The sequence below is a fragment of the Oreochromis niloticus genome, linkage group LG4 (assembly GCF_001858045.2).
Source record: "Oreochromis niloticus isolate F11D_XX linkage group LG4, O_niloticus_UMD_NMBU, whole genome shotgun sequence".
In the NCBI taxonomy this organism is placed as follows: Eukaryota; Metazoa; Chordata; class Actinopteri; order Cichliformes; family Cichlidae; genus Oreochromis; species Oreochromis niloticus.
Window position 1 is genome coordinate 35,223,555 of NC_031969.2, and position 13,387 is coordinate 35,236,941.

Consider the following 13,387-nt stretch of genomic DNA (forward strand, 5'->3'; position numbering starts at 1 on the left):
CAGTGTCAGAGATGTGACGAGGGTTTGACCCGGGTTCGTCTCACTGTCAGCTCAGACGCAGCGATGACTCCGACTCTGAGTCACAGAGCTCAGTCAGGCGTCCATCCTCTGTCTGCCCGGCAGCACCCGACAGGTGGAAACAGGTGAGAAAAGATCTCAAAACACCAACTTTGCTGTCATTTGAAGACATGTAATAAGATTACAATCACATTATCTGCAGGTGGGTCACTCCCTCTCAGGTCAGCACGGACCTTCAGCTCGTCTTCGATTTCAGTCTTAATGTTGTGGTCCAAAGTTTGAACAGTTATAAGAATGCTGTGAAATTTTAACTTCATGAATCATCAAAAGTTTTCAGGTTATGTTTATTTGAAAAACGACCCTTTGACCTCCTGTCAGACCGTTTTCTTCCCTCAGATCTAAGGCCATGAACATGACTATCTCAAAAACCATTAAAGTTAAAAGCCTGAAATTTTCTCTGCTCTTTCTTGTCATTAGCTTGAAACAGGATCTTTAACTTAGAACAGATAAATGAAAAATGTGCGATTTTTGGCTAAATACTATATGAAAACCCAGTCCAGCACTCCTTCAGAGTCTCATATTTGAGCACACATCCATGAAAAAAAATAATTTCAGAAGTTTTTGAATGGTACATAGTTATGTTTCGCAGTACTATGAAAAAATGAAAGACAGAATATATTTACATGAAATTCTGAAATGGTGTTTTCATTCTGAACTGAGCAAATATAACAAGTTATTCCACAAAAACAAAACTATTATTAGATAGTCTAAATAGGACAAAATACTGTGCTTTCATAATAAATGAGAAATTTATTTTGTCAAATGTGCCTGTTTTTCATTTTTGAGACCAAAAGCCTGGAGCAGTCTGACAAGTTAAAAATATACTCAGGAGCATTAAAAGCTCAACAAGAACCAATGTAATGTTTTGGTACCTATAAATAAGTAAAACAATACAATTAAGAGTAATGACAGCAGAGTTACACTGTGTGGTCACGCTGCTGTGTCCACGTGGTGCGATTGGTAGTGAAGATGCTAATCCTAAAACCCCGAATCTGAACAATAACACCACGAGACGCAACAGGGATCAGACAGTCAGTGAGGTGTAAGCTTTTTATTTTATATCTGAAAATGCTGCATCGTTGCACTTCAGTACCTCTCAATACATTTTAAACTTAACCTGAATTATCAGACTGCTCAGGGCCAGCACGTCCAGAAAATGAAAAATATACACGTTTAATCACTTTCTTTGCTCAGTTATAGATGTTCATCTAGACTTTATACTCGGGGGGGAGGGGTTAAAGTAGGAAAAGATAAAGATGGAGAAAGATAAGAAAGAAGGACGGGAGAGGAGCTTAGAGTCAAAGGAAGGATGCTCATTTAAAGCTCACATGGAAGTCCTCCTGTTGTTAAATCTGTACGTGTCACATGATGTTTGTTCATAAAGCTGCTGCTAAACAAACTGAGGCAGACTGACTGTGTTATTTAAAGGCTGCAGGTTAGTGCAGGATGAACAGGTGAGTTTGCTGCCCTGTGATGAACAGTGTGACTGCTGCACAGTGGCTGTCTAACATAAACAGAGTAGTATCAGTGTAGAGGATGGACATCCGCTGTGTAACATCTGCTGACATCTGGATGAATCCATGTGTGTAATCCACAAAGAGCAGCAGGTCAGCTGATCACATTAGAAGTTCATGTGAGCTGTCACATCTTCCCCACACTGAGACACTCCACACATCTTAGTGTTCCTCCACCTGCTGACCCCAGACTCATGTTCCTGTTTAGGTGTGGAATTAAAGTCCCCCTCTGCCATGTGGTGACAGAACATTTATTTCTGCGTCCCTGCAGGTGTGCTGCAGAACAGATTCAAGCTGAGTACACCCATTACAATGAGAAGGTAGATTTGAATCATATTACTCTTCTTCTGTACTCAGATTCTTTTATGATTATATTACTACAGCACCAGGTTCGGTTTCCTTTGTACAAACATGGTTAGTAGAATTGTCCTTCAGGGAGCTCCTTTTACTTTCTTACTGTGAGTACATTTCAGAGCTGGTACTTTTTCACTTTTACTTGAGTAAAAAGTTGCTTCAGTACTTCCAGTTTTACTGGAGTTTTTTAACCCTGGTATCTGTATGTCTACCTAAGTACACAAAGTCTGTACTTTTGCCATCTCCGATAAAACACATGATCACTATTTACAAATGTAAGGCTCGATAAGGTTATCACAGAATTTTGTTTCTGTTGTTTATTATGAGACAAACACACACAGTCTCCCACTAACACTGAATCAGACCTCACAGCACCAAAACACAAACATAAGCGACCAGCAGGAGGCGCTGCAGGCCACCAGCAGCCAATCACCAGAGCAACCAATTACAGTCCAGATTCAAACCTGAAGCGTGGTTAGCTTGGTGCAGCAGCACGGGGTGCTGTGACTGCTTTAAAGCTAAAAACGGGCAGAAAAGTCTCTGAAAAGTTTAGTAACTGTGATCAGCCTTATATCATGAAGCTGCTTTTATTGTGGTAGTGATTTTTCAGCAGGAAGTGGAGGATTTAGATCATTGCTGACCATGTTGTTTCTGTTCATGTTCTGGAGTGTGATTGGCTGCTGACTCGGCCCCTGGTGTAGTTTCATCATCCTACTCTAAATATGAACTCATTTTCAAATAAAAGTGTCTCTGTTGAGTACCTGAATGCACCATAAGAACAAATATCCATCAAATAAAAACTACCCAGCACATCTGAAGGGATTTATTCAGTCGTGGGTGGGGCCTCCATGGGTTTCTGTGGATTAGGATCCATGTAGTCCTGGTTGAACATGACGGTGTCAGCTCCCAGTTTGAACCTGTGGATGGCAAGCAGGCTCTGCAGCACCTGCAGACACACAACATGCATGTTAGGGGTTGTTAAAAGCACCCACAATAATCAGATAAAAAGTCTGAGAAATCAGACAGAAACTCTGTGTAAGGCCCAGATGGACGGTAGATGGTAACAAGTAAGACTGGTTTCTGAGTTTTACAGCTGGGGTGGACGAGGCTAAGCATCAGGCTTTCAAATGAATTAAAAGTCTGTTTTGGTCTTTGGTTGATTAATAGGCTGGTGTGAAAAATTGCTGCCACACCGCCCCCTCGGCCTGTGCTTCGAGGTTTCTGGTAGTTAGAGTGACTCGGGGGTGTTGATTCATTTAAACTAACATAATCATCCGGCTGCAACCAGGTTTCTGTAAGGCAGAGTAAATCGATTTGTTGATCAATTATTAAGTCATGTACTAACAGAGACTTGGAGGAGAGAGACCTAATATTTAATAATCCACATTTCACTGTTTTACTCTTTGGTTCAGATGTGGATACTGTATTGTTCTTTCTTTGTGATTTTTTATGTTTAAGTTGTTTATTGCTGGTTTTTAGTTTGTTTTTTTGTCTGTTTGGGAGCTGACACAGTCTCAATGGAGATGGGTTTGGGGGGGGGGGGGGGGGGGTAGCAGGAGGAGAGAAGCTGCAGAGAGGCGTGTAAGACTGCAACTCTGCTTCCTGGTCCCAACTCTGGATAGTCATATTTTGGGGGGTTTAATAAATTGGTCCATATTTCTAGAAATGAGAGCTGCTCCATCCAAAGTGGGATGGATGCCGTCTCTCCTAACAAGACCAGGTTTCCTCCAGAAGGTTTGCCAATTATCTATGAAGCCCACATCGTTTCTGGGACACCACTCAGACAGCCAGCAATTTAAGGAGAACATGCGGCTAAACATGTCACTCCTGGTCTGATTGGGGAGGGGACCAGAGAAAACTACAGAGTTTCAAGCCATGTAATAACAACATGTGCCGGAACATAATAGTGCAAAAGCAACATGACGAAACTCTGTTCACACAGTGAATGGACTGATTCTTATATAGCACTTGTCTACTCTCCCGGATCTCTCAAAGTGCTCTATACAACATGCCACATTCACCCAATCACACACTTTCTCTAAACTGAGTACTTCCTAACTACATTCATACACATTCCACTAACCTTCCAATCAGTAGATGACCCGCTCTACCTCCTGAACCACAGCCACCCAGTGGTAAACATGAGTAAACCTTCACTAGGTTTTGGATAAAGTGTACACTCACAAACCTGTCAAACCTGCATTTGAAACATTGGCTACCATAGCTTTACTGTATTGCAACACGGCATTTGGGTCTTCTAACTAAAATAGGAAAATTGGAACATAAATAGTGCCATCATTGCAGACCTGGCCCACATCTCGTTGACATACACCCTGACATGACACCAGTTAGTCAGACGTGCCAGCTTGATGCCGGATCCGGGGAAGACCTGCTTTCTATGGGCCTGGGCCACATAAACCAAACCACAATCGGGCCAGATGTGGCATGCCATTGCATAAACTGTGGCATCATTGCCAGACCTGGCCCACATCTGGTTGACATACGTCTTATCATGCCAGAAGTCAGCCAGCAGTGCCGGCTTGATACCAGATCCGGGCCAGACATGCTTGCTATGTGTGAATGAGCAGGAAAGTGCCGGAGGGACAGGTGAAGAGGCCATGCTGCTAGCAAGTCAGCTAAAGCTAAGCTAAGCAAGCGAAACTCTAAAGAGGCAGTGAGCGAATACTGTGAATGTAAATTAGCGAGTGAATGCACAGAGAGTGTGCTTTGGATAAAGCATGTTCCACTGTTACCTTCACCCTCCACATCTCCTCCAGTTCTTCTCTGAGCCCTTGGTATTTCTCCAGCTTCTCGTGTTCCTTCTTCCTGATGTTGCTGTCATTCGGGACCGCTACATCGATCACTACGGCCATCTTCATCTGCTTGTCCACCACCACTATGTCCGGTTGGTTAGCCATCACCATTTTGTCCGTCTGTATCTGGAAGTCCCACAGGATCTTAGCTCATTCATTCTCCACCACCCTTGGTGGCCACTCCCATTTTGACCTCGGGACTTCCAGGTTATACTCGGCACAGATGATTCTGTATACTATGCCGGCCACTTGGTTATAGCGTTCCATGTATGCCCTGCCTGCTAGCATCTTGCACCCAGCTGTTATGTGCTGGATTGTCTCAGGGGCATCACGCCATAACCAAGTGGCCGGCATAGTGTACAGGAACATCTGTAACATCTGTGCTAAGATCCTATGGGACATCCAGATACAGATGGACAAACCAGCGATGGCTAACATACCGAACATAGCAGTGGTGGACAAGCAGAGGAAGAAGGCAAGGCTGAGAACTCGATAATATGTGGAGGATGAAGGTAACAGGGGCCCCTAGTGCTAATTTGGAGGAACAGCACACACACACACCCACACACAAATATATATGTACGTATATATATATTTTGTCTGATTATATTCTTTTTCCTTTTTTTATCTATTCTTGTTCTTTTAATTGTGCGTGTTATAAGGACAATAAAGATATTCTGATTCTCTGATTCTGGACCTCAGCTATACCAAAGCACCGTGGAATCATCCTGACAGAGAACAAAAGGCAGATACATCCAAAGAGGAGCTTTGAATGTCCTTCAGGAAGCCTGGAGAACTATTCCTGAAGATCCTTGTAGAGATGAGAGAGCTGCTTAGAGAGTTCAAATGGAGCTGAAGGATGAAGCTTCTCAGACCAACTATTCACTTTCAAGCTCGTTAGAATCATTCAAACTCATTTATTGTATTCCACATATGTTCGCACAGGTTTCAATAAATCACTGCATCTATTCTTAGCTATCCTGTAAAGCATAAAGAAAAGAGGGGTGACTCAAGAGTTTTGCTCAGTACAGTAAGTTTGTTCTTTAGTGTTGCACATAAACCCAATCAGGTGACAGCCAGCAGCAGGGAGCAGTCCATTATCTCTCCATGGACCTTGCTTCTACTTTATTATGTTTAATCTTAATGTGACTTTGTTACATCTTCATACACCAAAGTACATGGTGATATCACATCACACACAACAGCATCACTGCAAAAAGAAAACACACGACACAGTTCATGAATCACTCTGTTACCGCAGCAACAGTAAGGCACTTAGGATCAGAGTCCAGACTGAGCTATGAGGAGGAAACAGGAAGCACATGAAGGCTCGTCCCTGATTGGCTAAAAGAGACAAGTGAAGTAAGGTTTGAGTTTCAGGCAAGAGGAGGGCTGAACAGTTTGTTGTATTCTTCCTCAAAGGAGACTCTCTTCAGACGCTCCAGAGACAGCAGAGTGAGACCTCCCTACATACGACACGTCACATCACATGACACATCACATGACATGAGGCACGTCACAACACATGACATGGGACACAACACACACATGACAACAGAGACAGAAGGAAACAGAATCATATGAGTTGTTTGTTACATGTACACAACATATCTTATACATGTGCAAGAGTTTAAATATTTCTAAATAAACGTGTTTGTGCAGTAGTCTGACCAGCAGGTGGCAGCAGTGGAAGCCTTCACGCACTTACCCAAGTGAAGATGGAGAAGAAGGAGAAAACAATGGTGGCTCTGGCTGCATCGGATCCTTCGTTCAAAGGATTGTCCTCTTTTTTAGAGACCTGCCACTGATTGGCCAGAAAACAGAAGCCCACAAACCAGATGAAGGCCCATAGAGCTGCACACAGCACGGAGGAAACACATTTAACAAAACGCATAAAACACACATACCTAATCCCACCGACTCCAAAGCACAGGAGAGGGACACTCACCTGACACCACAATGTCAGCCATGACGGCCTTCTTCCTGTCCTTCACGCCGCTGATCTGGGGGAAGTAAACATCCAGTGCCAGGAAAGCAGCGCTGCATAGGAACCCCAGTGTTCCCATGGTGATGCCATAGTTGCAGGCATCCTGGTTGCGGTTGAAGATGCAATACGGCTCCACCTCCTCTGGCCTGTTGACATAGCCCTCGTTAGCAACGCAACCGAGGATGACGATGGAGAAGAGCTGGAGTAAGGAAGTAAAGTTTATTCATGAGCAAGTTTAAACACAGCTTTTAATGATCAAAGTGTACTGATCTTGTTAGAATGTACTTTTATATTTAAGGCTATATATCTCATAATTTGTTCATTTTCCCTCTGAAAACGCTACATCCACATGAACAGAATTGACCTTTTGGGGCATGGTAGAGAGCATGAGAGTGTCATCTCCACATAAGGAGATGTCCAGAAAGGTGCAGAAGAAGAAACATGAGCCGATATCAGACCTAAGGCCACGCTCAACAGTTTTGACCAATCATGTTAACGTTCTGTTTCTGTGCCCCGCAGTAACACTGTTTACTGGTTGGGTGTGGGGCTCTTTCTTTCTTTTGGGTCTCCTGAGTGACCAAAGAGACACAGCAACCATTTTTATCTTGAACCTTTAACTGCTTAATAATTTTTTTTAAATGCACATTGAGCATATTTGTCTTCTCTCTCAAAACTGCACCCAACAACCACGTGCATGAAATTACATATATAAATAAAAAAGCAAACGCAGACAAGGAACCATTAACAGGCCATCGGCAGGGCTGGGTAGCCGTAGTTTTTGTTGACCGCTGCACAACAAGTTTCCCCTTGTTGTATTAGAGCCTGTGATGTTTTAAGAGTCTGAATCGCAAGCCAATCACATTACTCTGTAAACTCTCAGAGCACTTTAATAAAGTATATATTGTATATCTTATTCCTCTGTTCCTCTGTCTCTCTTGCTGCATTGAGCACATGTATGACAAAAGAATTTCTCTCGGGATAAATAAAGTTCTTCTTATCTTATCTTATCTTACTGCTGAACATGGTCCATTCGGACTCAATGTCCTCAGTCTCCCTTGGAATGCTGCCGAAGCTTTACCGGAAGACGGAGTTGAAGATCCTGTGGCCCGGGGTCTCTCCCAAGCAAAATCTTGGGTGTGGGAGGAGTTTTGTGAGGCCATGAAAAACACATGAACTAAACTGGAACATAAACTAAAGCAAGTCTGTTAGCAGCAACCAACCAACCCGGTGATGTCACATTGTGCTGTAACACAAGATGGGACTAATCATGTTTTAAAAATGTTAAGCACTTATTTTTTTAAATCCAGCTTCACATACAGAGTTATCTATGTCAGTTTTTGAGAACAGGACTCCTTGGTGTGAATTTGCCTCCATTGCTGGAGCTGCTGTACTTCTAATGGAGCTGCGTGAGTATTCTGAACCTGGGTTTAAAAATACTACAGTAAAAGTTGAAGTACTGAAGCAACTTTTTTACTCAAGTAAAAGTTTACCTTAAAGAAGTCACAGCACCATTTAATTCATTTGAAAGCCTGATGCTTAGCCTCGTCCACCCCAGCTGTAAAACTCAGAAACCAGTCTTACTTGTTACCATCTACCGTCCATCTGGGCCTTACACAGAGTTTCTGTCTGATTTCTCAGACTTTTTATCTGATTATTGTGGGTGCTTTTAACAACCCCTAACATGCATGTTGTGTGTCTGCAGGTGCTGCAGAGCCTGCTTGCCATCCACAGGTTCAAACTGGGAGCTGACACCGTCATGTTCAACCAGGACTACATGGATCCTAATCCACAGAAACCCATGGAGGCCCCACCCACAACTGAATAAATCCCTTCAGATGTGCTGGGTAGTTTTTATTTGATGGATATTTGTTCTTATGGTGCATTCAGGTACTCAACAGAGACACTTTTATTTGAAAATGAGTTCATATTTAGAGTAGGATGATGAAACTACACCAGGGGCCGAGTCAGCAGCCAATCACACTCCAGAACATGAACAGAAACAACATGGTCAGCAATGATCTAAATCCTCCACTTCCTGCTGAAAAATCACTACCACAATAAAAGCAGCTTCATGATATAAGGCTGATCACAGTTACTAAACTTTTCAGAGACTTTTCTGCCCGTTTTTAGCTTTAAAGCAGTCACAGCACCCCGTGCTGCTGCACCAAGCTAACCACGCTTCAGGTTTGAATCTGGACTGTGATTGGTTGCTCTGGTGATTGGCTGCTGGTGGCCTGCAGCGCCTCCTGCTGGTCGCTTATGTTTGTGTTTTGGTGCTGTGAGGTCTGATTCAGTGTTAGTGGGAGACTGTGTGTGTTTGTCTCATAATAAACAACAGAAACAAAATTCTGTGATAACCTTATCGAGCCTTACATTTGTAAATAGTGATCATGTGTTTGATCGGAGATGGCAAAAGTACAGACTTTGTGTACTTAGGTAGACATACAGATACCAGGGTTAAAAAACTCCAGTAAAACTGGAAGTACTGAAGCAACTTTTTACTCAAGTAAAAGTGAAAAAGTACCAGCTCTGAAATGTACTCACAGTAAGAAAGTAAAAGGAGCTCCCTGAAGGACAATTCTACTAACCATGTTTGTACAAAGGAAACCGAACCTGGTGCTGTAGTAATATAATCATAAAAGAATCTGAGTACAGAAGAAGAGTAATATGATTCAAATCTACCTTCTCATTGTAATGGGTGTACTCAGCTTGAATCTGTTCTGCAGCACACCTGCAGGGACGCAGAAATAAATGTTCTGTCACCACATGGCAGAGGGGGACTTTAATTCCACACCTAAACAGGAACATGAGTCTGGGGTCAGCAGGTGGAGGAACACTAAGATGTGTGGAGTGTCTCAGTGTGGGGAAGATGTGACAGCTCACATGAACTTCTAATGTGATCAGCTGACCTGCTGCTCTTTGTGGATTATACACATGGATTCATCCAGATGTCAGCAGATGTTACACAGCGGATGTCCATCCTCTACACTGATACTACTCTGTTTATGTTAGACAGCCACTGTGCAGCAGTCACACTGTTCATCACAGGGCAGCAAACTCACCTGTTCATCCTGCACTAACCTGCAGCCTTTAAATAACACAGTCAGTCTGCCTCAGTTTGTTTAGCAGCAGCTTTATGAACGTGACACGTACAGATTTAACAACAGGAGGATTTCCATGTGAGCTTTAAATGAGCATCCTTCCTTTGACTCTAAGCTCTCTGCTTCCTCTCCCGTCCTTCTTTCTTATCTTTCTCCATCTCTGAGTGAACTTAGCTCTCTGTCTTTTCTCTCACTGTCAAATAAGCAGCTGGACCTTTAGCTGCAGCACACTGTGAGACAAACTGCACACACACAGTTTATGTGTTTGCTGATGTTTGTCGAGCTGATTTGATTTGATTTGATTTGATTTGACAGTGTTTGAGGCGAGCTGAGAAACGCTATCATCCGTGGTATCAGTCAGAATCAGCTCTCCATTATCAGTGTAATGTGAGTAGCAGATCGCTGTTAGCAGTTTCAGTGCTATGAACGGCTCTGAAGCCCAACTGAAGCAGTTCCTGTTTCTCGCCTGAGCTGGGACCTGACTGCTTGTAAAATGAAAGTTAACTCAGGGACAGGACGGTACGTTTTTGGCATCAAGGTTTGATGTATTTGTGTCATGGCTGGATTCTGGAGGCAGAGTGGGCATGATCACATGAAGTCTGATGATTTCCTCAAAGAAAGGACTGCAGTCATTAAAAATGCTAACAACACAGCGCAGCTCGGGTGGATACACCGCTCCTGTCACACTTTAATACATTTATACAAAGACGATCACAGTTTTGGAAAGTGTTTTATTTGTGGTCCTTGAATAGCGTCTCTAGATCTGCAAATATTTCACAACAGAAGCCTGTTAATAAAGGAAGGTTTTCAGCTTTTAAACAACCAATCATGTGCAGCTGGACCTAACACAGCTCCATGTGACCTTTAACCCGCAAGCAGCTGTTACCCTGCAGCATACACATCCCAGCTCCACAATTACCTCTTCCATCCTGCGCTATCGAGGCATGGAGGACTGCATGTTTCTATCCAATCGCGGCACTTTCTCTCTCCTGAGCTGTCCAATCAGAGTGGGTGCAGAGTCAAACAGTGAGGTTTTGTTTGAGGAGTCTTGTGTTGAGCCTCAGGAATGTTAACACCAATCTCATGACTGAATCACACAGGACTCTCAGGACCCAACAGCCAATAAAGTGACAGCAGCTGACCCCAAACAGAGAGGGAACCGAGCAGAACCAGAACCAGAACCACTCAGTCACACATAACACACAGGCTGATCAATTACACTTCAGAACAGGCAGATATTTGTGAAGATGCTGATCTCCTGAAGTTTTACCTCCATCATCTCTCAGGTCAGAGGCACATCACAGGAGGTTGGACATCAGCAGACCAGGTGGACCCAGATTCACCTGAACTGGATCAGAACCACAGATCTAAGAGGTTCTGTCAAACACCAGTCTTCATTCATAATTCGGAGAATTCGGGATTTGGGACATTTGAATTTTTTCTGCCTAACTTGCTGGATTTACTCTAACCTGTCAGACATTCATCCACCTGCTGGAGGGAGCTTAAAACATGTTCTGGAGGACATGCGGGGCATGTTTTGAGAGGAAGGCATTCAGGGAGGAGGCCAGGCACCAGAGCGGATGTGAGACTGTGCATTCAGCAGATGAGACTCTAAAAGAATGTGTTGCCCACGTCGTCAAACTCACCTGAACCCTGTAAAATAAAACAGGTGAGCCTCAGAGTAACTGTCACATGACACCACAGCTTCTTGGATCCCATTTGATGTCACTGTGAGACCTCTCAGGTTTTTCCAGAACACTAATGATTGCTTTGTTTAGAGACCCATCTATGACATAATTATGACATCACAGGACTCACCCAGCACAGGATCCTCACGACGGTCTGCGGCTGCCTGATGAAGGTCGCAGGGTCGAACGCTCCACCGGCCTTCCCCGCCCCGTATGCCTGGAAACCGTCCATCCACTTCCTGTTCCTCAGACCAGCTCAGACCACTGCACACCACCACAACCCTCCAGAACACAGCCAAGTCCAGTTAGTCTCAGACGATCAGACAGACTGGTCCCAGTTCACTGCATCAGGACAGGCCTAGTCAGACCAGTGGGCTCAGTTGGTCTGGGTGTGCCTCTCTCTTCTTCTTCTCTGCTGTTATAAACTACTCTGTAATCTGCACTAATCCTCCTCATCCTCCCTCAATGCACAACAGCCTTTAGCTCCCCCCGCACCGACTCACAGGGTGGGCACCGCCCCCAATCCACTGCACCAATCAGAGGAAGAGGCCACAACCATCCAAACATAGTGAAGGAGGCGTTACTCTGCCTGAGAGGAGGAGCTGCCTGTGAGGCAGAACTCAGAGTGGAAAACTATACTAATGACCATCAGCTTGATTGTCCCTTATGGTGTGGATGAGGGGTGGGGGTAGCTGTGACCCCTGTGAAGGCCTCATTAATGCTGAAGAGCAACATCTGCTCCTAACCCTAACGCCATCTGTCTCAGGGAACCTCACTGAGCTCCATTTCTGACCTGAATCCCCCACTGAAACATCTGGAGCTTCACAGAACCCAAAAGCCACAAAAACATCCAGTTTCAACCTGCAGCAGCTGGTCTCCTCAGTTCAATCAGAGCTGTGGCCTGAACTATGAAGCAGGACTTAGTCATATGCAGGTAACTTCAAGGTGAACTCTGTGTTTCTGAGCTTCGAAGGTGGTTCGCATCTTACCAGACTAAATCTCCATCGGAACTTATGCTGTGAATTTAACAGATCAGCAGGCATGGCATCACCGCCTACTCCCCAATCACATCTCCAGAAAATAGCATCACCATCACTGGAAGATCCCTCAGAGCTCTGTGGGGAGAGGAGGAGGGTCTGAAGTCTTTGTGTTTCCCTGATGAGCATCATTGATAAATAATAATATACTTTATTCCAGTTATACAGCAGCTTGATTCTGCTATATCTCATCCCAGGACACCTACACTGCGCCCGTTGAGCTCAGAGCAGGTTTGTTTGAATTCAGTTGTTTATATTTAATGATTGTTGTGATCTTTACTCTTTGACCCTGAACCAGCAGTGAGTCTGAAGCTGAGAGAATAAAGACTCCGAGTTTCCTCTCATTCGTTAATGTGCAGCTTGTTCCTGAAAGCAGGAAATGAAGCTCCAGCTGCTCAGACTGAACATCCATGTGATTGTGTGCTGATGCAGACCATGGTTCTGATTTGCTGCAACACACACCTGAGTATTTGTTCAACCAATCACATTCATTCACTCTGATCTGTGACAAACTGGAGCAACTTCCACTTTAAAGTCTGAGCGCTCTGATAGGGGACGCCGTCAGAGTGGCTCTGAGTGTCACAAGATTAAACTTTTTTCTGCCTTGGTCTGTATCAGCTGTTCCTCTGATGATGTCGCCTCCTTTTATGTGAGCATGCTCACCACGGTGACCCCTGTTAACCCCTGAATCAGGCATTAGGTTCGGTCAGATGGCACAAAGAAAGCCTGGGTGAAGTTTCAGTTCACTGTGACTGAGTGTCCTCACAACAGAGGAGAACAAGTGCGTGTGTGTGTGTGCGTGTGTGTTAATAGGA

At 44.1% G+C, this 13,387-nt stretch overlaps 1 protein-coding gene across 4 annotated transcripts; it reads right to left on the minus strand.

The window, feature by feature from the left end:
- Positions 1-344: 344 nt before the first annotated feature.
- syngr1a (synaptogyrin 1a) lies at positions 345-13,354 on the minus strand. Of its 4 annotated transcripts, none has more exons than XM_003442412.5 (4): positions 11,666-13,354; positions 6,708-6,945; positions 6,468-6,613; positions 345-2,892 (listed from the first exon to the last, which is right to left on the minus strand). In XM_003442412.5, the coding sequence occupies exons 1-4, from the start codon at positions 11,765-11,767 to the stop codon at positions 2,770-2,772; spliced, it is 609 nt and encodes a 202-aa protein (XP_003442460.1). In that variant the 5' UTR covers positions 11,768-13,354; the 3' UTR covers positions 345-2,769. The 4 variants fall into 4 exon arrangements, with proteins under 4 accessions (XP_003442460.1, XP_005469257.1, XP_005469259.1 ...); XM_005469200.4 differs by lacking the exon at positions 11,666-13,354 and adding an exon at positions 9,429-10,066; XM_005469202.4 differs by lacking the exon at positions 345-2,892 and adding an exon at positions 5,870-6,225.
- Between the last annotated feature and the right edge of the window lie 33 nt (positions 13,355-13,387).